The sequence below is a fragment of the Colletotrichum acutatum genome (assembly GCF_030867785.1).
Source record: "Colletotrichum acutatum strain CBS 112980 chromosome Unknown BDZ83scaffold_77, whole genome shotgun sequence".
In the NCBI taxonomy this organism is placed as follows: domain Eukaryota; kingdom Fungi; phylum Ascomycota; class Sordariomycetes; order Glomerellales; family Glomerellaceae; genus Colletotrichum; species Colletotrichum acutatum.
The window spans coordinates 61344-84397 of record NW_026849071.1 but is presented as its reverse complement, the minus strand read 5'-3'; the positions used below and the strand labels follow the sequence as shown (position 1 = coordinate 84397).

Genomic DNA, 23054 nt, shown 5'->3' with positions numbered 1-23054 from the left:
ATGTGAATCTCACTTTATCACTCATACTCTGTACGATCCCATGAGCCCCAGCCACGGAGAATAAGTTATTGGCTTAATACAAGGATTGATCGCGAAGACCGAATGAGAAAAGGTGAGATGGCGGAAACAATAGAAGCTCGGTGGAAGACAGACAGGGTTGGTGAAACAGATTGGCAGGTGCCTATTGCGGGACAAGACTCATTTTCCCTGCGAGAGATCACTCAATTTTCTGCGGGGAGTTGCACTCGGGGTGTAAAATCACCTTCAGGTACCGACACTAAGATGTAAGATGTAAAGAAATGGAACTCTTCTGCCGTGTTGCTGTGCCGTATCTTCCAGACGAGAGACATTCCAACGTCGGACCCTTGCTCTACGGCTTTCTTCTTTGCGAGTGATAGATCATAGACGGTACGGATGGATCATGGATGGCAACATTCGAAGGAACGAGACCTTGGTGCTCTTCACTCCGTCCACGCAACGCTCAATCTCTTTTCTCACTCAACCTCATCTCATCTCACACTAAAAACTCACGAGACTCATGGGAGGATCACGGCGGTTGAAAGTAGCACCGCCGTGCCTCCGCCGCCGCCTCATTCATCCTCCCCGAACTTCCAACGTTCTGCTCCCCGTCACTCGCCCTACCCATCATCCCGTCCTTCGGACTCATTGACATAATCCTATCCCTCGGCCTCGCCTTCGCCTTGACATGTCATCTAGACACTGCTCCTCTAGAGTCTTCCCTCCGTCATCCTTGTCCGACCACCCCAGCGTCCTTGCACACCTTAGTGTCACACACCCCCCTCACCCCTTCTTCTTCCCGCCCACCTCACTTTTCCCAACGCGGCATTGGTCCAATGAACATCGCAATGAGCCGTCTGATCCTTCCAAAGGGGGTTTGTTTCTCGATGAACTAGAGCTCGCAGTGTGCAGCTTCGTACCGTACAGCGCAAAAGAACCAAGGCAAGCTGGCAAATCAAGGTACCGAGTCGCACCAAGGGGGTGTCCTTGCCACAACATGATCCGTTTCCCAGCCTATGTGAGCTTATTTCCTTGGCCCTGGGTATCCGATCCTTTCACTCACGCATCTTGTACACTTATTTAACCTCTCCGCTGCCCATGCGTCTCATCGTGAACCCGTGTCTGTAGTGTCTCATCGTAGCAGTCGTAGACCTCTCTCATTTCACTCATACCTGGGAGCATCTCACGTCGCTGTTCATCACCTCAGCATCAGATATCACACCGCAACTATGTACTCAAACGTCTTTCTTCTCCGCTGGGCGGCCACATTATTGGCGTCAACCTCTGCTGGTAAGTTCATCCTCCATAACGCCCCGGACTTTTACACCAAATCTTCAACGGCATCACTAACCCACTAAAAAGTCTACGCCGCCCCCGCGCAGCAAGCCCCGGCACTACACCCAAGAGCCGATTTCAACATCCTCGTCGGCGGCAATGTCTCACTCCGCCTCATGCCCCTCGGCGCCTCAATCACCTATGGCCTAACCTCCTCAGACGGCAACGGCTACCGCAAGGTCCTCCGCGACCTCCTCGTCGCCGACGGCAACCCCGTCGACATGGTCGGCAATCACCCCAACGGCACGATGGAGGACAACGACAACGAAGGGTGGTCCGGCTTTCGCATCGAGCAGGTCCTCGCAAAGGCCAAGATCTCCGTCCCCGAGACGCTGCCGAACCTGGTTCTCATCAACGCCGGCACAAATGACTGCGCGCAGAGCTACGACACAGACAACGCGCACGTTCGCATGCTCGAGATGATGAACTACATCTGGGACACCTCCAAGCGCGCCACCATCGTCCTCTCGACTCTCCTCGTGAACGGGAACAACAACACGGAGGCGTGCGTTCTCAAGGTCAACGAGCAGTACAAAACGCTCGCCTCGGAGCAGCAGGCGATTTCCAAGAAGGTTGTCCTTGTGGATATGCACTCCGACAAGGGCCCGCTCAAGAGCGATCTCGTCGACGGCACTCACCCCAGCGACGCGGGCTACGCAAAGATGGCGCACATCTGGTTCGATGGCATCAAGGACGCTGCGTCGCGCGGCTGGCTCGAGTCCCCGCAGCCTCTTCCTGAAAGCAAGAGATCTGAATGACTCAGAAAGATTGCGCCGCTGCTTTACATCGTGTTCCGCTTCGCCGGATCCCCAGAGCCGTCGAGCTCATAATGCGCACATCATAGAATAAGGGTAGGAGGGGAATCGCATGACACAACTGTAATGTTACTGCATAGTAATTAGGGATTTATCAAACGGCGTTCAGGGTGGGCCACAAAAGGCTTGGAGGATACTTTTTAGTTTCAATCTTCAGACAAATCACATACAATCCATCCAACTCAAGTGTTAGCGACTGAGCCAATGAGACCCATCAAGTGAGATGCTATGACTTTTCTTGCCGAGGAAACGCAATAGCTTCCCGAGGATGTGGACGGGTGCAACTTCAGATGAGTAGCGGCGATCAGCTGATCGCCAGGACCCCCAGTGAGATTAACCTCAGGATGCCTCCACTCGGGTCCGGTACGATCAACCGCAAAGACTCCATTCTCTCATCACCAAATAAGTGCTTCATCGCATCTCCAATCATCAACAAATATAGCCAACATGTCTCGGCCAGTATTCACCGTCGTGTTCCTCTCCATCTTCTACCTAGCCAAGGTCGCAATCTACGACCTCTCCGTAACCAATGGCCTCATGGACTCCACAGAGTCGGCCCTTGCCGGAGAGCCGATTACGTTCACCACCCTGAAGCCGCTCGATAGCCTGCTCACCATGCTCGTGAAGTTCTTCAAGCCTATCCTTGACGGCAAAGACCCAAATCTCACTTTGTTTTCAATCTTCATGGCCGGCCAACTGCTCGCCGTGCATGTCCTCATTCAAGTTGAAGGTCTGAGAGCCGGAAACCGAGAGAGACTGGTCTCCTAGTGAGTTCGTCCTTGATAACCTCAGTAGAAGCCAACCCTAACAAGTGAACAGCACGACCTCCTGGGGAATGCTCTGGCAACTCATGACCTTCGGCGCCACTCTGCCCCTCTACTTCCTCGCATACCTCTACACCTCCCCGATCCCAGGGTCCTTAACACCAGACGAACTCGCAGCCGCAATCTCCATCGACCAAGTCCAAGCTCGCGCGGTCATCGGCTCCTTCACCTTTGGCGCCTTCATCCCAACGCTCCTCGCAGCGCTCCCGAGCCCCAGCATCATCACTCCGCGCACCCAGGAGATCCTCCTCGCCGTCTGGCAGGCCTTCCCCCTCTGGTCCGACATCTGGCAGTTGATCTTTGCCCAACTCATCGGCGCTCTTGGCGTGGTCCCCGAAGCCGCAAAGTCGAGGCCGCAGACAAAGATCAATGACTTTCGTAGGATCTACACTTACACTCTTTCCGTTGTCGCCGTGACATCCTATGGTGTCGTCGGATACGTCTTCTGGAAGGCTGGCTGGGCTTCGGAGACCGCTATCGAGGCGATGGTGCAGATTCTTCAGCCTACTTCGCCGTGGTCCCAGGTGAAGATGGTGTCATTAGAGAGGGGGATCTTGGATTTGCTGCAGTGGGACACGTACTGCGCTTCCTTGGCGACGTGGAGCTGGATTGCCTACCTGGCGTACGAGACGAAGGGCCTCGGGCAGGTTGTAATGGACCTGGGAAAGTTGGTAGTGTGGAGTGCGGTTGTTGGGCCCGGCGGCGCGGCGCTGGCTGTTATCTGGGGGAGAGACGTCGGAGTTTTAAGGGTTGCTGGCAGTAAGAAGAAGACTGTATGAGGCCTTGATTTGGTCTTCCGTTGCACCACAGTCCACAAACAGAGTACTTCGGACTCAAGAGGCAAGCAACCGGTTTCAGTGAAAAAGACGAGGTTGAAAAGACAAGGTTCGGTAACCATTAAGTTTTCATCGAATATATTGGGAAATGAGTCTATGATACAAACGTTCCAGGAACAAAAGGAGAAAGAAATAAGAAAAGGTGAGGCTTGTGCACCAAAACAAACGCCCACAGCGATCCTAAGCGATCCTACACCTCAATATCACTGGCAGACTTTTCCTCTCCACGTCCATTACTTGGGCTGCCCTGTAGCACACCATTTGATTCCTGCTCTAACCCCTGATTCTTATCATGCGTTTGTGGCAAGATCTTTTTGAATTCAGCCGCGGTAACTGCATGAAAACCACCAGGCATATGCACTTCAAGGCCTCTTATTATCCCGACTGGTGTGACGTATTAGCTACACTGTGTCGGCGGTACAAGTCAGAGACGATGAGCAACATGTAGACTTACCGTTACTCGTATACCAGATGTCAAGCATCACCGGAATCCAGGTCGTCAAAACCAGAATTTGGCCAAAGCTCCATTCGAGTTGCGGGTCACCTGCGGCGCTACCGGGGATTGTCTGCTTGCGGAAATCGAAGAACTTGCCGAGCGTCGCTAACATAAGGGCAGTCAAAATCGTCTGCACTGTCCAAAGTTCAAACCTCAGAAGGTTGTCCGGCAAAGCTCCCTTTTGTTTAGCTTTCCCTCTGCGTGCCCAGGCAGTCGCCAAAGCAGTCACACCGCATATACCCATCATAAACATCGTGACACCGGTGAATATTTGAAGAAACCCTCTGGCCAGTTCGTCAGTTCGGAGCATGCTCCAGTGCAACATGATGACATTTTCAGGTAGCTGTGCATCCAAACTGATCGTCAAATACGTTAGGACCACCAGAAAAAGCCCCAATAGAGGAAGAATAGCCACATTCAACAAGCGTCTCCGTCTCCCAGAGGTCTGAAGTATCAGACCAGCCATGAAAGTGGCCTGAATACTGAACAGTGACGCCAGCGCCGCAAGTTGGGTGTCATAAACAGTGAATGCCTTGCCAGCCTTCCACTGTCTCAACCGGTCTCTCTGTACATCTCCTGCTGAAGCGGCAGCGGTGAGGAGGGAGGCGATGACCATGCCTAGGCTTAGGAGCACAGAACTCCAATAGAACTCCGGCAGCACTACTTTGAAAGCGTTGGTAATGCACTTGATGAATGGGTTTGGTTGTCGGGAATTGCGTTGATGGACTTGCTCCACGGCCTGCGCAAGCAAGAACCCAACGACCAGGGAAGCTTCGAGGCAGAAAGTGACCATGACCTGTGCGGAAGAACTTTGTCAGACCTTCGGAATCAATGCTTTCCCGTGCCTGTAGCTTACCCCGACGCCCGCAATGTCAGCGTTGCCTTGAATTCCCAGAGAAGAACGCACTTCTCTGATGCAGGTCATATTCCAGGACTTCTTGATCTCGGACAAGATAGCTTGCTTGAAAGCTACAGCGCTCAGGCAATGATGCGTATCGCAAGTAGCATAGGTAGCATTTGTCCCACAGCCGGACAAGTACCAGGATGCTATCTGCTGAGTCGTGCTGTGTCTGAAGCCCTCCGAAATGTAGGTCGGCAAGGCGGAGTTGAACAAATCGCGTAGTGCGCTGTTGTTGATGTCGCAAGTGTCCAGGTCAGGATAGGTTCGAATGATACTGTTCACGAAGTTGCCAAACGTGACACAGCTAGCGATGACATTCCATCTCACATTTCGTGGTGGCGCCCAACGAAAGAGGGCGGTGTTGTTGTCCATGGCGCCTGGTAAACCGAAAGCTTGTCGATCGATACAGGAGACTAGACCAAGGAAAATGAGAGAAGATAATGACCCTGTCAAGTATGCTGAGTAGGTATCAAGGGTATCATGGATTGTGCTGAACGAAAGCCACGCTCACAGAGCCGCGAACACTGCGGGATGCGGGCTGAGCAGGAAGAGCTTACACAATGATCGGAAAGAACTTTCTTTCGAGGTAACTCGCTGGATTATGTATAGATACGATGATCGAGGTCTGGGCGCCTCGGAGCTTGACTACCAAGTTTGGTTATCTGTGGGAGTCGTGATGTCTGAGCTTGCTGACGACCTCCGAGCTTAGTTGACTTTGGGATTATCTACGTCTATTATATACTCCAAGCCCGGCTACCTGTAGGCTTAGTTGCCCGTGGGCTTGGTCACCTTTGGGGTTGGTTACTTGTGGGCTTCGATATCGGTGGGCTTGGTTACCTTGGCTTGGGCACCTTTGGGCTGGCTACCTGTGGGCTGGCTACCTAGGGGATTGGTTGCCTCTGAGGTTTACCACTCCCAAACCGGGAACCCCCAAGCTTGATGTACTGTGTTCCGTCACCTCCAAGTGTGGATACATCCAAGTTTGGCTTCTTCTGAGCTCAGTTAACTGCGAGCCTGATCACCCACGAGCTTGACGCCTTCAAGCTTGGTGACCTCACGTATGGGAAGGATAAGTTCAGGAAACCCACGCAACCACACCGACGAGAGACCTGGTGTGGCTCACCAGGTCATGTTACGTTGCCTGGCTATTCGTTCGTGGCTCAGAAGAAGACAATCAACAGCTAGACCCGCTCAGTAACGAGAAGCCAGCTAAACCTGTATCTGGGCTGCTCATTATCGTAGCAGGGTAGATTATGCGTCATACCAGCATCATTAGTGAAAAAGACCAGCATCTGGAGCTTAGACCCCTGGTTGTCGCCTCTTTCCCAAACGAGCTATAACATAGTGCGAAGAGCCTATGGGAGCGTCCATGTCCAGTCGACAGGACTCAGTGGTCTCGGGTGATTTCATCGAAGCATTTCATAGCCAGCGAGACAGGCGTAGACACACACGTTGGAGAGTCTGTGGTGTGGGTGCTGATGATTCGTCGCCGTCTGTATGCCAGCGAAGCAGATTAGCCACACCCACATGATGAGGGGTCAAGAGTATGCAGAGATGGGTTGCACAAATGTCCCTCCCTAGTAAGCTTAGCCACTTGATGCGAGCGCTTCCCACCAGACGATGCAGGACCTCTTGGTAAGGTGTACTATGTACTCCGGGCCATCAGCTCTTTTCGGGGCCCTCTCGAAACTGTCACCCTCGAGACTCGGCGCGTCGTTGAGAACAACGGTTCAACCCGCCACAAACTGTGACTCAACTCGCCGGCAATTCGGCTCGTAACCTAATTCCAGGGTCTTGGAGGATTCGTCGTAGAACGGAAGACAGCCAGCCACGGATCGAGCTACCAATGCTGTCAACGGAAGTCTGCACACGTGCATAAATGTACCCGTACGCGTGTCTTCTATGGATTCCGGCAGAAGTACGTTGCTACCCGTACAACCTAACGCAGGAACGTTGGATCAATCCACTTCTTCAGCATCGTTGGGTTGTATGTAACCTTGCAGTTGACCAGATCTCCAAGCTTCACTGGCCCCCTCCAGGAATTCAGGCCAGTAGCGATGGACCTCACTGCAAACCGACTGGTCCCTTCCAATAAGGCCAGAGCCAACAGGTACCAAGCCGCTGGTACCTGATCTTCAGCATGTCGTAAAAAAGGCAAAAGATAAATTGAGGACGGCCCGACTCGAACGGACAGCCTTCTGGACTGGAATCAGATACGCTACCATTGCGCCACGCCCCCGAATTGTTGAAGAATACAGTCCTCGATCGAATGAAACGAGCGGAAAGCCAGGATTCTGGAGGTTCCGGAAGTGAAATGTCGACAAAGGGGTGCGGGAGCCGTGGCGGTTATTGTGTGTTGCAAGTTGGTGTAAGTCGATGGGGGCCGTGTGAAGTTGTGAACTAGCGGGAGCTGACCGAGCTCACCGGTGCACGGGCCATATCGAGATGGCCGGAGAATCTTTGGCTCCGCTTTGGTATCGGATTCACCGAGGTGAACAGCAGTCGGGTGGACCTTACTTTTCGCGACTCCAAGCTCTTGTCGCAACTTCCATCTAGTTGCTTCCAGCCTTCCATACTGGTCCTTCCACAACCAGACCATCGCCTTTTCCACTCCTCTACACCCAACTCCAACGAAGATTTTTACTTCTTCTCAGCGAAAGGGTCTACCTCGAAGAATCCTCAGCCACCAAACCCCCACGACCAATACTCTCCTCCACATCGTAAACACCTTCCCATAAACCACAAAGATGGACTACCAAAACCGCGCCGGCTCCAAATTCGGCGGCGGCGGCGTAGCCTCCTTCAGCGCAACAAACGCAGACCGCCGCGAACGCCTCCGCAAGCTCGCCCTCGAAACAATCGACCTCGACAAGGACCCCTACTTTTTCAAAAACCACGTCGGCTCCTTCGAGTGCCGCCTCTGCCTCACCGTCCACCAAAACGACGGCTCCTACCTCGCCCACACCCAGGGCAAAAAGCACCAGACCAACCTCGCCCGCCGCGCCGCCCGCGAACAAAAGGAAGGGAAACAAAACATTGACCCGGCGACGGGGTTACCCGTCGGCGTCGTCGGTGCCGGCTTCGGTGCGGGAGGGGCGAGGCGGAATTTGATCAAGATTGGACGGCCGGGGTACAAGATTACAAAGATTCGCGATCCGATCACGCGTCAGCAGGGACTGCTGTTCCAGCTTCAGTACCCGGATATCGCGCCCGACGTGGAGCCCAAGTGGCAGGTCATGAACGCCTTCACGCAGCGCATCGAGGAGCCGGATAAGAATTTCCAGTACCTCCTGGTGGCGGCGGAGCCGTACGAGACGTGCGGGTTCAAGATCCCCGCGCGCGAGCTGGATAAGCGCGACGATAAGCAGTTTAGCTTTTGGGATCCCGATGCCAAGGAATATTGGCTGCAGGTCATGTTCATGTCGGAGCGGGAGGAGAGATATGTTGCGGCGCCTGGTACGAGGAGGTAAAAGCGGTTAGGAAGGGAGAAGTTGCATTGTTTCTCGCGGAACGGGTGTCGGAAAAGGTTGTACAAAACGACACGACTGGAGGGGTTTCTGTGGCGTACCAGGAAGTCAGTCCTGCTTCGCTCAGATATAAGGATCACCAGGAGACGACCTTCCGCAGTGGTGAGGGTTCGTGCCTTGGACAGCATTGAAGCAAACGGTTGTTATCTGGGTCAACTTGGTCGGCAGTGGCTCATATGGCCCTATTCCAGTGACATAAGCGGGTTTCATATCATGGCGTTGGGCGTCGGTAATTCGATTGAGGGAAAATTTTTATCAGACTTGATTTTGCTCATCAGTCCCTTGAACAGGAACATAGACGAGCTGATATGAACCTTGAACAGAGGTTTTGGCGTGGCACTGAGCTGAGGACTTCATGGCAAAGCTTTCTTGAGGCACATCCAGAGATTCCCATGAAGACATCTTATCCAACAAATACCAACCATAAGACAAAACAGACAGAATGTAGAACCATCAGCAATGGCTATAAGCTGACCACAAGTGAGTTTTATCAAATAGTGCAAAGCCGAAATCCCGACGGGGCCTTCCCAAAGAAACCTGGTCTCTAAAGACACCGCAGGAAAGGAACAGTCGTTTATCACTTTCTAGGCGGTGGTCCTATAGTTTACTTTGAGCCTGTGCCCCGGTGGAATTAAAAGACGGTGAGAAGTTTATGATCAAAGAACCCACCTTGCCCAAAGGCAGCATACACATGGAAACATGCCGTTTATAGCCACCAAAAGCCTACAATAAATCAACCACGAACATCACGAATCATCAAGTCTCAAGTCTTGTTCTCAAATGCATCGTCTGGATTGCATCTACCACCTCACTATTGCCAGTCGTCATCACGACTCTCGGAATCCCACAATGCCATACATCACTGATAGATCCAGCATTACCAGTACGTCTTGACATCTCCTCCTCACGGTCCTCCTACTCTCTGTCTTCTTCATCATGTTTCTCATAATGAAAACTCTAAGCATTGGCGGCCGTCTCGACTACATACCCCCTGAAAGACAACAAATCGGTTTCCCCCTCCCATCTACATGATTTGTGCGACTTGGTGTCTTTGATGCGAGTGAACGCCCTGTATGCAGTGATTGAAAACAAAAAAACGGTAAATGCAAGTCTTGTGAAACAAGAATCTGGGTGTATTGGGTTGGCAGTAGGCAAAACGGAGTCACTAGCGAAGCACTAGTAGTCTCCTAGTCCTCCGGATCTCCACGTCTTGCTCGGCATGATATCGGTAATCCTCGAGATCGAGAGGCAAGTCGCAATAAGCTGGCCACCAAAACAGTGCGTTTGTCGCGCTTATCGGAAGTTGTTGTCGAACCGCTTGAAGGTGTATCCAATAAAGGGCAAGCTCATTTCAGGAGACTCCTCGACCACCGCCGGCACACCCGAGCGGGCTTGCTGAACGGCCTGAGCCTTGAGAATCGTGGCGTTATCAGTCTGGTCAATCTCATCGGTCGGGAAGTACGTGGTATCGATGGCCGAAGTCAAGCGAGGTTCGAAAGGAGCTCTGATGCGACGCAGGCTGTCGAACTCAACTCCTCTGAAGAATGAGTGCTGCTTAATTTCGTGGGCGCCCGAACGACCCAAGCGGTTCTCTGTATTACAGATCAAGCTACTCCATGTCAGTATCCTGAAATACCTCCGTTCTTGGGCGTATTCACCTTCTAATCAGGTTCTCGGCTTCTACACCAAGCTGGATATCATCAGGGAAGTACAGCGTCTGTCTCCAGTTGACGATCTTGCGGTATGTGTCGTGGCTGTCCTCGGCGCAGAAAGGAGGCCATCCAACCAGACACTCAAACATAATGGTGCCGAGGGACCACCAATCGCAGTCGAAGGTGTAACCGTGGCCTGTGAAGATCTCGGGAGCGATGTAATCGGGCGTTCCGACGGTGGAATAGGCCATCAGTCTCCTCGACCGACGCCAGTCGTTGATCTGGGATCTGTTGCTGACAGTGAGGTTGATCTGGTCAATGGCAACAGAGTTACGATCGCGCGGTTTGTTAGATCGGCCCTGCAGCAGCTGTTGGTAGTAGTTGTTGTCGTGCAAGCGGTTGAAACCGGTCGAGAGTCCGAAATCGGTAAGCTTGACGTGACCTCCGCGGTCCAGCAGAATGTTGTCGGGTTTGATATCGCTGAGCCTGTCAGCTTTGCAGACTTCGCGCTTACAGACAATGTTTGACTTACCGATGAATGAAGCCCAGCTTATGGACCGCCTCGATCGCAAGCACAATCTCGGCAATATAGAAGCGTGTGATGTCTTCAGAGAAGATTTCGTACTTGATCAGCATGGTCATCAAGTCACCTCCGGGCAAGAACTCCATCAACATGTACAGGAAATAGGAGTCCTGGAAAGTCGTGAAGAGCTTGACGACCCAGGGACTGTCTGACTCGGCCAGAATATCTCTCTCAGAGCGGACGTGGGCGAGTTGGTCCTTTTTGAACATCTCCGTCTTTATCAGAGACTTCATAGCGTATACCTTGCCGTCGTTCTTCTTCTGGACCAGCTTGACTTCTCCGAAAGCACCCTTGCCGATAATCTTGATGGTGTTGTAGTTTTCGGGCTTGTCCTTGGTTCGTAGGAATCGCAGGTACTGGCCCTCCTTGCGGCCGGCCGTAGACCAAATCTGCTCGCGTCTTTGCTGGCTCTGACCGGGCTCGGAAAGCTTGACCTCCATCTCGGATTGTCTATGTAACGGGAGATTAGCACGTGCGGCTTTCGAGCTGGCAAGTCTTTGTCCTGCACTCACCTCTGGTTGCGTTCTCTGGCACGCTTCACGCTGTCCTTGAAGAAATCGGAGGCCAATTGGGTACACTTCTTCTGGTTGTTGTTGGCGTTCGGGCCGTACTTCTCGTAGAGTCGCTCGGGAGCGGGAGCAAAGACCTCGACGGGAGCTGCTTGCTGGTTCGGCATCGGCGGCGTCGCATAGTGTCCGTAACCCTGAGGCGTCTGTCCCGAGGCACCGGCAGTGCGAGGTCTTTGAGCGGGCGAGGGCCCACGGGAACCGTAGGGCGATGCCCGAGCAGCGCCGCCTAGGTTTTGGTGAGAGAATTGGTGGGCGAGACCGACATTGGGATCATTGGTCCCCGGGGTGTTGGATCGAGGCTGATAGCCCGCATTATAGTCGCCGTGACCCTGGGGAGGATATTGGCCCTGCTGCTGGCTCGGGTGGAAATAGCCCTGTTGAGCATAACCGGTCGCATACTGCTGTTGCTGCTGCTGCCCCGGGTGTTGCTGCTGCTGGTGCTGCATACCGCCTGCTTGTTGGTGCTGCTGCTGCTGTTGGCCTTGGTGAGGGAAGACGGGCTGAGGAAAGGTAGAAGGCGTGGTGGGATACTGTCGGTCGCCGCCAGGACCCAGACGATCGTTTTGGTTACCGATGTTGAGGTAGAGACGGTTATTATTACCCTCCATTGTGTAGAAGTTTCGTCTTGACTCGGGGGGGCACGTCGTGTGCGGGTAGGGGTTGGCAGTTGCGCAGGCTGTGCGGGCGACTAGCAAAGTGGCAGTTTAATTGACAGTGCTATGGGCGAGCGGACCGTGGAAGTGAGGCAACGACTAGAGTGGTAGACGGCGGGGAGGCTGCTAAAGGAGATGGGAAGGTTGCAGCCGCAGTGCGCAGGGTCAAGGCGGGTGGTTGGATGGATTGGGGTCGTCCCCCGGGGCGGAAGTCGAGAAGAATAGATTGCGGTGGGCGGATGAGTGGATGGGAGGTCCTCGCAAACCCACTGGAACTTGATGAATGGTAAGTGCGTGCCCTAGTGAGTGAGAGGAGAGGCCAGGGATGGGGGGACGTAAGGTCGGTAAGGCAGGACAGGATGTGAAGATTATGATATCTGGAGGTTGGAGTATCACCACATACCTTGGCAAGTTGAGTAAGTGTAGTGTAAAGGCGGTCGAGGAAGCTAGTTTGTCTATCTGTATGCTCACCAGCAAAAAAAAAAAGGGGTGGGAGGCGAGGATTTGTTGATAGGACGCTTTGCCAATGGAGCAAAGAGGTGCAAAGGTGGCGGAGAGGGGCTTGATGCTCCAAGGGGTGGAATTTCCCCGGTGCCAACAGTGCAGGTAAGAACAACGACTGCCGGGCGAAGCTAGGAAGTTAGCTGTGTGTAGTCGGTGTACAGTAATCGGAGGAGGCGGTAGGTTGAAGCACCTCGTGGCTTGAGCGAGGTGAGGAAAGGTCAAGCTGGCAAAAGGCGAGGTGTCGAGGAGGGAGAGAGAGAGGTCCAAGTCACGAGACCGGCAGGAGAGCTGGTGTTGGGCGAGGCACTCGGTAAGGTACTGTACTTTGGATGGAACAACGTAGTTTTTGGTGTTTGGTATTTTGGAATGTACTCTGTACTTTGCTGAAGCACACAACACGAGGAGGCGGTCGAGGACTTGGTACAAAGGAGGCACGAATAGGCTGATTCCAGGTTTGAGGAGGCCTTGGGATTGGGGTCGGTCTGAGAATGAGAGGGGAGGGGGAAGGAGGGGTGATGGGGTGCACGCTGCACACTGCACAGAGGGACGGACACCTGCGAAGCGGCCCCGGCAGTGAGGTGGAGCAGAGTCACGGAGTGCAGGAAGGGAAGGCAGGAGTCGGTCGAGGTAGGTAGCAAGTACCTTCCGCCATCAACAATTACTCAAGGTAAGGCAGGTAGACCTTGGATGGAAGGAAGGAAGGAAGGGATGCAATTGGGTTCAACGTCAATGTCGTAGGATGTTCCTTCTCCTAACTTTCGAAGGAAGGTACGCAGCCCGCTGCAGCAACAAAAAGGCAAGACCAGACGGGGTGACGGGAAGGGAATCCTGAAGAGAAACCGCGCCGCACCTGCCACAATCAACGCACTACAAATTCACACTACCAGCACCTGAGGCGAGGCGGGGATCCGAGAACTCAGGGGAGGGGGGCACTTAGGTTAGAGGCACTCGGGGGGCGGCGCCGCGGCCTTGAAAGTCGAGGGGCCTCGCTGGACCCCAAGTACCCCTGAGATTCGACCAATGCCGAGCTGTGAGTGGCCGATGAGCGGGGTGAGGTGGGGTCGGAGCTGCATCCACTGGGATTCTGGATATGCCTCCGCCGCACCTCCTCCACTTGGAGGTTTGGCATCTGGCCTTATGCCTTGTGAGATGACACTTGCTAGGTACTTCGTGCACTTTCTAGCAGTCTATCCGTAGATATTGTTTACTACAGTCTTGAATGTGCATTGCTTCAACTCAAAACGCGTTGGTAAATACCTATGGCATGCACTGTCTACATCTTGCTGCATTGCATTTCTAGCTCCTTCCCAGACTTCTCCATCATCGGTCGAGATCCACAAAACGTGCGGGGCGGGAAACAACAACGAGAAAGGAGGGGCGCTGACGATGTGCTAAGCAATTGGCAGGAGACCGCCGACATGTACCTTGCCTCACTGCGTACTATGAAAAAGTACTTGCACCTCGACAACTCGCTTATTCTCCCTCTTTTCACCGACTCTTGAATTTCATCCTGATGCTCCAGACTCAACGTCCAATTCGACATCATCGCATGCCATGGACGATGGCACTCGGCCTGCCAACGTATCGGGTCCCGGATGCTATAGCTAGCCCCCGGAGCTGAAGCTCTAATTCGACTCACTCGACTCAGTCATTGACTTTCCCTCGGGGACCTCGAGTACCTAGCCAGCGGAAACTCTGATGCAACTACCGCATCTCAAGCCTCTGTTTCCGAATCGTCTCTCACCATCCAACCTCAGTCTTCAGATGACCGCCCCTCTTCACCGGGAAACAGACACACCACCTGAGACCTCTACTGAGATCCAGCATTGGCTTGATACTACCCTGAGAACATTGCTCAAAGTGCTACCGCCGTCTTCAGTCTCTGTCCCCGCGATTGGCTTTTCACTTCTCTCCGTGCAACATCGTCCCGGCATCTTGCCGAATACCTTCTCCAACCGGAGCATGTCAAGTGCCTTGCCGCAAGGTTACTTGGGTATCAACCGGACGCGGACAGCCTAACCTGAAAGTTCGGATTGTTTCTCTACGTCTGTGAATGGCCAAACCGTTTAACCCTTCGGAAAGCTCAAGCGGTCGCATCACTTACGCATCCTGCCCGCCTAGCCCACAAGCATGGCTATCCCTTCCACCCAGTTCATCTCTCCCGTCGCCGTCTCGTCTCGCCCGCATCCGCACGTCACTTGGACCCTAGGCTCTAACAGGGTCCCTTCATGGCTAGAGGCAAAAAAGCAACTCTAGTCAACCTCCCGCTAAGGTGTGCTGACTGCCAACTCATTCGTGACCGAGCATTCCGGCGGCGGCGGAGGCGGCAGCGTCGTCTTCTACCATACCCACCCAGCCCAACAGTTTGGCTCACGCTCGGCATCGGCACGAGGCATTGTCGGCCGTGTACAGCCGCCGTGAGACACGGCTCTAGCAATAAATAGTATTTTGAATGCCTGCCGCCCCGCTCGCATCCGCTCCAAATCGTATACGATTGTCACACCCGTCACAGGAACAAGCTCACAAGCTCATCCGTGGCACATGGCAGCGTTACACTCTTCGTCCTCGTCTGCATGGCATTCATGCTCTTCCATCTTCGATACCGCGGTCTGCTGCATGTCACCAGCACCCTGGCGACCTTGGCACCATCTCTATCTGTCGATAACGCTGTGTTCACCTCCACAGCGCGCAGTCCACGGTTCCAATGTCTCACGCTTGTCACCCAAACCACCACGTTCAACCTCGTATGGCGGAATCTCGTGGGCACCACAGGAGAAACCAACAAGCTCAGCGCACCGCCACACATTATGCTCTCGGTTGGGATGACGAAGCTCTTGGTCGGAGGACGGCCGCCGGGTTCGAGTGATGCCCTGTGCCTGTATCAGGTTTACCTAGTGATCCATGATTGAGCTCCATGCTCGCTGCCATCGTCGCCCAATGGCCACGGCCCGACGACGCCCCATCCACTATGCAGCTGCCTGCCATCGCGAGTTCTGGGCTGTCATTGTACAGAGAGGTCGATCATGCATCAAGATCTGCCACTCTTCTTCGGGGATCGCCAGACAACTGGTCCAACGTGGGCCTCGGTGTAGCGCCCGTCACATGGGCAGTCTTTCACCGGGGCTTAGGATCTCAGCGGACTGCATGGCAAGGCTTATCAGTACACCAACCTAGGCGATTGTGAAATTCATCTTTAGCTTGGTATACCTAACTTGTCACCATCGGGTAGTAGGAGAAGAGGCTCTGGAGAGGAAGATGCCGTGACAGCTCGCCCGGTAGGTCCCTAGAAGCACTATTCCATTTATAGAAGGCGGTCAGCTTTGACCAGGCGCTACGCCGTTTAGGGACAGATAGGTCCGATAATTCGGCGAAGCTCTTATCGCGACTAAAATTTCCAAAAACCTCACTCCCGTTCTCCTGGCCTGAGGTAGGACATCTCGAGGCATTGCGAGCCACCGTTTTCATAATCGCATCTTGAGTGCGACACCACATCATCCTGTACGGAAGCTTCTAAATACTGCCATCTCTCTAATACACCCATAATGGCGGACTCAAACCCCACGCCGCCTGAGGTAAGCAAGCAATGATGCCCATCACCATCACGAACCTTTAAACTGACAATGGCATCTTACAGGCGGCCCCGAAAGCACCGACTCCTACCCCCGCGACAGCAACCACCACAACCACAACGACAGCCACATCCGCCGCAGAAGGCTACAAAGCCGCGAAACCAAACCCAGTCTGGCAAATGATGGGCCTCCGCGGCCCTCCCAAACGCCTCCCCTCCCGCAACTGGCTCATCTTCCTCTCCCTCACAGGCGCCATCTCCTCCGCCATCATCTACGACAAGCGCGAAAAGAAGCGCGCCACAGCCCGCTGGGCCGCCGCTGTCTCCCCGCTCGCCAGCGAACCCGTCACCGATCCCTCCCAGCTGCCGCGCAAACTCACCGTCATCCTCGCCTCCCCGCCCGGCGATGGCCTGCGCGTCGCGCAGGACCACTTCATCGAGTACGTGAAGCCCATTCTCGCCGCTTCTGGCCTGGACTGGGAGTTTGTCCAGGGCCGGCAGCAAGGTGATGTCCGCGCTGCCGTGGCAGAGAAGATTCGGAGGCGCAGGAGCAGGGAGGAGAGGCCCGAGGTCGAGCTGCTCCCCACCGAGGAGAATATCCGCGACGCCATCCGCGCCAAAAATAACACACCCGAGTTCGAGGGTCCCGGAGGCGACATCGTTATCGGGCGGCACGCGTGGAAGGAGTACATCCGCGGCCTACACGAGGGCTGGCTCGGTCCCCTCGACCCGCCTCCCAAGCCCGAGGTAGTCTCTACCCCTGAGCAGCCCGCAGCATCATCAGACTCTACATCAACAGAAACAGAGGGCGGTGCCGGCGAGGCAGAAAAGAAGGAGGAAGAAAAGCCCAAGGAAGAAGAGAAGAAATCAGACCGCCCCCGCCAACCCGTCCCCTACAACACCACGGCAGACTACTCAGCCTCCCACCTCCCCTCCACCCTCCCCGCCGAATTCTCCCCCTCGGAACCGGTCCAGTTCCCCCACCTCCTCGGCTTCGCCGGCACCTTCACCCGCATGGGCCGCTTCTTCAACCGCCGCCAGCTTGCAGACGACGTAGGCCGCCAAGTCGCGGCCGCCTGCTTCGCTCACGCCCGCGAATACCGTGACGCCGAACCCGAGGCCGCCGCAGCACAGGACTCCGCGCCCACGCCGTACGAACAACAGCGCGCCCTGGCGCACGAGGAACGCGACTGGGTTAAATCTGTCTGGAAGCCCGTCGACGAAGCGACGGCCGACGAGGAGGAGAAGACCAAGGAGCGTATCTGGGCTTCGCCCATGGTTATTGATCCGCGCATCGCGCAGCGCATGCGGCGGTTTGAGATCCGGGCCGAGGACGAGGAGCGCGCAAAGGGGATTGTGATCCCCGAGACGCAGATTGAGGGCTGGATCAAGGGCACGCTGCGGTCTTTGGGCTCGTGGGGGTGGAGTGTCGTCAAGGGGGAGGAGCGCAAGGGGCCCAATGTTGGAAACATTGATGATGAGTAAAAGTCTCCCCTCTCACTCTATCTGCCCCTGATTCCGTTTGGATAATGAAGGAGAAGAGTTGAAAAAGGAAACGATGTATAACTATCTTGACCACCACCCCACACAGCTCTACAGAAAGCGACTGGGAAAGGGGCTCACAGCATATTGTAATTCTAGCTTGATGTTCTTTATCTTTTGCTTTTTCAATGTATCTTCTTCCCTTTCGCTGCATGGACTAGAGCGCGGGAGGTTCATCATAGACTAGGGGTTCACTGGCCAAAATAATGCCATGAAGCCCTCCGCTTGTTACGAATACTACTGTACACTCCTCTGTTTCTTCCTCATAACCTTGCTCTCTTATCTTCTGGTTCAGTCCCTCGTATTGTGAGATGTAGTCGAAGAGTGTATCAGCTAATGTAGATATCAATATCTAGAGCTAAGCAGTGGCACCGCCCGTCTTGCCAGTATCCTGTCAAGATGCGAGTGTAGATGCCACTATCTCAAAGTGTTGTAAGCGCCTCAATCGTCGTCCGAGTCAGATCCGTACGCAACAAGACTCGGCTTGCCCTTCACCGGCGGAGGCGCAGGCGCAGCTGTAGTCGTAGTCGTAGCCGTAGTCGCAGCTCCAGTCGAACTTCTCTTCGCAGCTCCCTTCTCAGCATCAGCCTTCTCACCCGTCGTCGTCTTCTTCTTCTCATCCTCCGCCTTCTCATCCCCCTTCTCCCTCTTCACTCCAAACCCCCTCTCCCTCTCCTTCCTCCTCCTCTTCCTCGGCCCAACAGCCCACTCCCCATCACCACCCTCACCCTCACCATCCCTCTCATCCCCCTTCTCGCCCCCCTCCTCCTCGTCACCCTCACCAGCCCTCTTCACCCCCGCACCCGCACCACCCCCCTGCGCCCTCCGAAAAGCAACAAGCCCCTCCTCCGTCTCCCTCCTAACCCTCTCCTCCTCAGCCCTCTTACTCGCCCTAACCTCATCCAAGAAATCAATCTCATCATCGTCCAGCGCGCGGAACTGGTTCCGAATCTTATTCGCTTCCTCAAACGCAGCCTGCTTCGCGGCTTTATTCGCCTGCAAGACATCGTACAGACTCTTCTCCCCGCCCTCGACGGACTTCACGCGCGCCTCTTCCCGCCTCTTACGCTCGGCGTCGAGCTCTTTCTGTACGAGTTCCCACTCGGCGCTCTTTTTGGCTTCGGCGGCGGATTTCGGCGCTGATCCGGCGGCGGCAGCGGTAGTACCGGCATTGGTAGTGGTTGTGGTGGTCATCGTGTCTTGAGCCACGGCCTCGCCCGTCTCGGCGTTGATAGCCCCCGCTGATACGAACCTCGACATCTTTCCTGTGACCTTGTCCCGCCTCCTCACTTTTCGGGTCCTCCTCAACCGACGTAATACCACCAGACGTCGATCCCTGAACCTCCTTTTCTGTGGCTGAAATGGAAGTTGAATTTCTCCCTTCGTCTCACAGAGGGGAGAAAAGAGTATATAACGACCGGGTTGGATATGCTGCTTGAAATTGATATAAAGCAGCTCTTTTTCGTGTCAGAGCCCTTGAAGAGATACTCTCCTCCTGGAGTTTTTTTTTTTGGGCGGGTCTTGCCGACTTTTTTCTTGTTTGTTTGTCTGGGGTAAGTAAGGCTACCTCGTACAGCCGAGCGCTCGGTAGCAAATCAGCCGTCTTATGGGAAACGAGGCGTTCGATAAAGACTCAGATTGAAGTCGGGCTTCAGGAAAACGGTGCAAAGGGTCCAGTCAAAGAATGGTACTCAAAGTCGAAGTGTCATAGCGTCTCTCTCTAATCCAGTAGGGAAGGTGTGATTTGAGAAGACGTTTGTGGGTGGGTGAGTGTCTCAAGTGAGTTAGTTGATGAGGCCGAGGTCGACGTTGAGAAGTTGGAGGAAGTTGGCAAATGGGCGAATCAGGGAGCAGAAAGTCACTGCCCTCTTTAGAGTGGGGCAGCAATCCAATTGAAAATAGGCTGGCCACTTGGGTCTCCAGGTCATCTACCATCACTCAAAGTCATCACCCAATTCCTCACGAGACCTGAGCTTCTCGAAGTCAGAAAGACGGCATAGATAGGAAATGTTCACATTTAAGAATTCCCCAAGGCCAGGCAGGTATGTTTGCTTCATCATATTTTGTTATTTTGTTTAGTTGTCTAGGACTGTAGTGTCTTCACTAAGTAGGCCATGTCTTTGTCGTCGCCCACGGATATGCCGATGCCGTTGTGTGCTCCATGCCTTTTTTTCCTTTTCCAATCTCGTCCTTTCAGGAAGACTTTTCCAATCCTGCTATTGATGCAGCTCACATCATGGCGTACCCGATACCCACGGCGATGTGCCTATTTGACCAGCGGTCACTGGGCGACATACAAAACTAGCCCCAGTCCCGACGTCTTTCTTGTTCGTTGGGTTCATATCCGTAAAACCACCACTCCCATCACCATCCACGGGTCGAAGAACAGATGACCTGCCTTGCCATAAACTGAATGTCTCCAACCCCGATCCCAAACACTCTAGTGGATGCCGGTAAAAGTTGGCATGAAGGGAAAGTAAAAAGAAATAAACGTCTAACAATGTCATGAACAGAAAAAGGCGTAGAAACAGCAGTGGCCCCCCAGGCATTGTGCCTTCCGGGCAATGAGACGGGCCAGTGTGCCGAATGAACAAGAAATGCCAAACAAACAAAGTAAAAAGTAAAAAGAGACTCCATACCCGCATCCTGAAGGCTTTGCCTCCCATTTTTTGACCAGTAAACATGAATGCAGAACACCTCTCTCCATGTTGAGTCTCCCTTTTTTTTCGTTCTCGCAAGTAGAAAATCGTATGCCCGCGCAAAGCCAGCCAGTAAAGTGAAATGTGATCCTATGTCCCTTTACTTGATGCACGTCGTCTTTTTTTGGGGCAGCGCCGACGAGGCTGGCGCCATTGACCATGAGGTCTTGTCGAATTGAGAGCTAAAATCTCCGCCTTTCGCAGACAGAATACGAGCCGGGGCAGAAAGCCAGATTGTTGCCGGAAACAGGTTGAATTACAGGAAAACAAGGTGGTCTCTTTGGCGTGCCACAAAGGAAATGGATGTCGCTGGCGATGGGTCATCGTAGGGTGGTCGGGATTCGAAACTCGTGGACCTGCGGTCGCGGGGCCATTATCGTTTGGTAGCACCATAGCCGACGCAGGAGAATGACCAGTCGAGATGTAAGCCGGCGTACGAAAATTGAGTAATCGAGAGAATGCCGAATCCGAATAGAGGACCGCCACCATCACACCAAAAACACACAGCCAAGGGATCTATTGAAATGAAAACTCCGTGGGGATCGCAAATTGCGACCTTGAAACGCCAGGAATGAATTTATCCGTATACCAGGGGGGGAAAATTAAAGAAATATGTCATTAAGGGTCGCAGCCGCGCGTCGTAGCCATCCACCTCCAAACGCATTGTGGCTGCGAGACAATCTAGTAGCCAAGTCAATCGCGCATGGTAGCGATGGTATCGAAGGGGGCAAACGTGCCCGTGTCGTAAAGTCGAATGCCGACGTGTGGACCATTCGGTCAAATAACCGCTTCTTTCGGTTCTCGTCGTGAGAGGGTATCTGAAGAATGCAAATGTATCGTTCATGCCAGAAAAAAACAAAGTCTGCGTCTCCGGTGACGCTAGACCTCCCAAACTTTTCCGATAGCAAAATTCCCTTCCAGTTTCGTAAGACGATTGAGTGGGTCTGCCAGATATTGCCACAACTTTAGCCCATTACAGGCTGGCCAAAGGTGGGGTGAGCAAAGTACGAAGACGCCTTGGCAGGACCAACGCAGTTCGCACAGCTACACTCCGCAACACCATGCTCCCACATGGTTTGCTGGTAACCATAGTGTCCAGGGAAGTTCTGTTGGTTGTGGCGGTGGCCATAGTAGTTATGCGATGGCTGCTGGTAGCGAGTGTTCCACTGGCCCGTGGTAGCGGCCTGGGAGAACCAATCGTTGTAGCGAGCGTTGGCAGAGGTGGCTGAATTAATGTACTCGGGCGTGCCGTAGCCAGAATCGGGAGGAGTGAGCGGCGCATTTTGCCAGTTCCAGTTGCCACCGTAGGCTTGCTGGTGAGCCAGCTCGTTGCGCTTGATAGCCTCGTAGCGCTCGTATTCAGCCGCCTGCTGCTGAACAAACGTATGATAGGAGGAACGTCCACCATATCTGTTATTGATGTTGGTGTCGATGGCGGGGACGAGTCTCTCACGAGTGACTCTTGCCGCAGCCTGGTCCTTGAGGACCTTCCATTCGTCCCAGCTGGTGAGCCAGGCCTTGTAGTCCGCGCTGTAATCCAAGTTGACGTAAAGACGCCAGCCGGATTGCTCGAGCCACTCATGTTCCAGAGCGTTGAGCTCGGCGACGGGAATGCCGCTCACCTCAGACCAAGAACGATTCTGGAAGGTGTTGTCGTCCAAGAACTTGCTTCCAAGCAGGAGGGACACGGTCAGCATGCGCCAAACCTGTCCCTCGGGAACAGTGTACGAGGGGTTGTTTTGCTTGAGGGTGTTGACACGCTTCGCCAGGTAGTTCATGCCGAGGAGAATGGTGCTCTTGGGCAGTCTCGTCGATGAGAGAATCTGCGAGACGAACTTGCGAAACGGGGGCGTGACGGCCGTGGTCGACAACGGCATAACAACGCGGGTAGCCATCTCTGCAACGAACTCGGCCATTTGGTCGACCTCGTAGTCGAGGACGGCACAGACACCTCCGGGCATGATGGCGGTATTGAGAGGAGTCCGACGAAGATCGAACGTAGATCTTTGTCGGGTGGGGGGGACTGCTCGATGTACTCGAAAGAGACACTTAGCAGTGAGAGAAATGCCGCGTCGTGCTAGCGATGGATGTCCAAGGCCGATGGAGTCGGTGTGTCGGTTGGGTGAGAGGGATGGTGACACGAGCCCTTACTGACTGCGAATAGCCATCAAGGGTTTAAATCGCGACGAGGGGAGAAACAAGACGTCTAGAGATCGAGTCGATGAAAGAGGCGCAGTCGTATCGCTAGTTGATGGCTAAAGGACCCAGCGGGAGATATGTATCTTGGGCGGGGGAAGAGATGCAGTGATGGCTGACTCGGGAAAAGGATGCTTGAACAGATAGAAAGGTCGTCGAGGGCGTCAGAGGAGTTCTAAGGGCCGCGATAGACGGGACGAAGAAAGGTGTGCAAATGGAAAGCCGCAGCTCTATCCTGTTTGGTGAATGGTCAGCGAGAATACCCAGGAAATCAAAAAACTTTGACTGTCTGTGCCTGAGTCTGATACACAAGCTTCGTCGAATGATGCGTCAAAT

At 54.0% G+C, this 23054-nt stretch overlaps 9 protein-coding genes and 1 non-coding gene across 10 annotated transcripts; 4 read left to right on the top strand and 6 right to left on the bottom strand.

Annotated features, from left to right (window-relative positions):
• Positions 1-1247: 1247 nt before the first annotated feature.
• BDZ83DRAFT_582789 (GDSL-like Lipase/Acylhydrolase) lies at positions 1248-2111 on the top strand (the record flags this gene model as incomplete). Its single annotated transcript, XM_060505584.1, has 2 exons — positions 1248-1308; positions 1381-2111. The coding sequence occupies 2 exons, from the start codon at positions 1248-1250 to the stop codon at positions 2109-2111; spliced, it is 792 nt and encodes a 263-aa protein (XP_060362627.1).
• A 504-nt stretch (positions 2112-2615) lies between these two features.
• Positions 2616-3771, top strand: BDZ83DRAFT_653800 (uncharacterized protein; the record flags this gene model as incomplete). Its single annotated transcript, XM_060510649.1, has 2 exons — positions 2616-2935; positions 2988-3771. The coding sequence occupies 2 exons, from the start codon at positions 2616-2618 to the stop codon at positions 3769-3771; spliced, it is 1104 nt and encodes a 367-aa protein (XP_060362626.1).
• A 149-nt stretch (positions 3772-3920) lies between these two features.
• On the bottom strand, positions 3921-4540 carry BDZ83DRAFT_628664 (uncharacterized protein). Its single transcript, XM_060508717.1, has 2 exons — positions 4283-4540; positions 3921-4212 (listed from the first exon to the last, which is right to left on the bottom strand). Exons 1-2 carry the CDS (start codon positions 4434-4436, stop codon positions 4019-4021), a joined length of 348 nt encoding a protein of 115 aa, XP_060362625.1. The 5' UTR covers positions 4437-4540; the 3' UTR covers positions 3921-4018.
• Positions 4541-7392: 2852 nt separating this feature from the next.
• Positions 7393-7464, bottom strand: BDZ83DRAFT_t198. Its single transcript has one exon. It is a non-coding gene; the product is annotated as a tRNA-Trp (tRNA).
• A 508-nt stretch (positions 7465-7972) lies between these two features.
• BDZ83DRAFT_582711 (splicing factor 3A subunit 2) lies at positions 7973-8695 on the top strand (the record flags this gene model as incomplete). Its single annotated transcript, XM_060505573.1, has 1 exon — positions 7973-8695. One exon carries the CDS (start codon positions 7973-7975, stop codon positions 8693-8695), a length of 723 nt encoding a protein of 240 aa, XP_060362624.1.
• A 1350-nt stretch (positions 8696-10045) lies between these two features.
• Positions 10046-12164, bottom strand: BDZ83DRAFT_653797 (serine/threonine-protein kinase cot-1; the record flags this gene model as incomplete). The annotated part of the gene is made up of 4 exons (XM_060510648.1): positions 10046-10361; positions 10411-10890; positions 10937-11437; positions 11500-12164. 4 exons carry the CDS (start codon positions 12162-12164, stop codon positions 10046-10048), a joined length of 1962 nt encoding a protein of 653 aa, XP_060362623.1.
• A 4091-nt stretch (positions 12165-16255) lies between these two features.
• Positions 16256-17766, top strand: BDZ83DRAFT_721285 (inner membrane protein import complex subunit Tim54-domain-containing protein; the record flags this gene model as incomplete). Its single annotated transcript, XM_060512374.1, has 2 exons — positions 16256-16285; positions 16348-17766. The coding sequence occupies 2 exons, from the start codon at positions 16256-16258 to the stop codon at positions 17764-17766; spliced, it is 1449 nt and encodes a 482-aa protein (XP_060362622.1).
• A 415-nt stretch (positions 17767-18181) lies between these two features.
• On the bottom strand, positions 18182-19083 carry BDZ83DRAFT_653795 (N-terminal domain of NEFA-interacting nuclear protein NIP30-domain-containing protein; the record flags this gene model as incomplete). The annotated part of the gene is made up of 2 exons (XM_060510647.1): positions 18182-18214; positions 18721-19083. The coding sequence occupies 2 exons, from the start codon at positions 19081-19083 to the stop codon at positions 18182-18184; spliced, it is 396 nt and encodes a 131-aa protein (XP_060362621.1).
• A 172-nt stretch (positions 19084-19255) lies between these two features.
• Positions 19256-19817, bottom strand: BDZ83DRAFT_416560 (uncharacterized protein). Its single transcript, XM_060502956.1, has 2 exons — positions 19353-19817; positions 19256-19280 (listed from the first exon to the last, which is right to left on the bottom strand). The coding sequence occupies exon 1, from the start codon at positions 19756-19758 to the stop codon at positions 19501-19503; it is 258 nt and encodes an 85-aa protein (XP_060362620.1). The 5' UTR covers positions 19759-19817; the 3' UTR covers positions 19256-19280; positions 19353-19500.
• Positions 19818-21487: 1670 nt separating this feature from the next.
• On the bottom strand, positions 21488-22483 carry BDZ83DRAFT_653794 (meiotically up-regulated 80 protein; the record flags this gene model as incomplete). The annotated part of the gene is made up of 1 exon (XM_060510646.1): positions 21488-22483. One exon carries the CDS (start codon positions 22481-22483, stop codon positions 21488-21490), a length of 996 nt encoding a protein of 331 aa, XP_060362619.1.
• Positions 22484-23054: the final 571 nt, after the last annotated feature.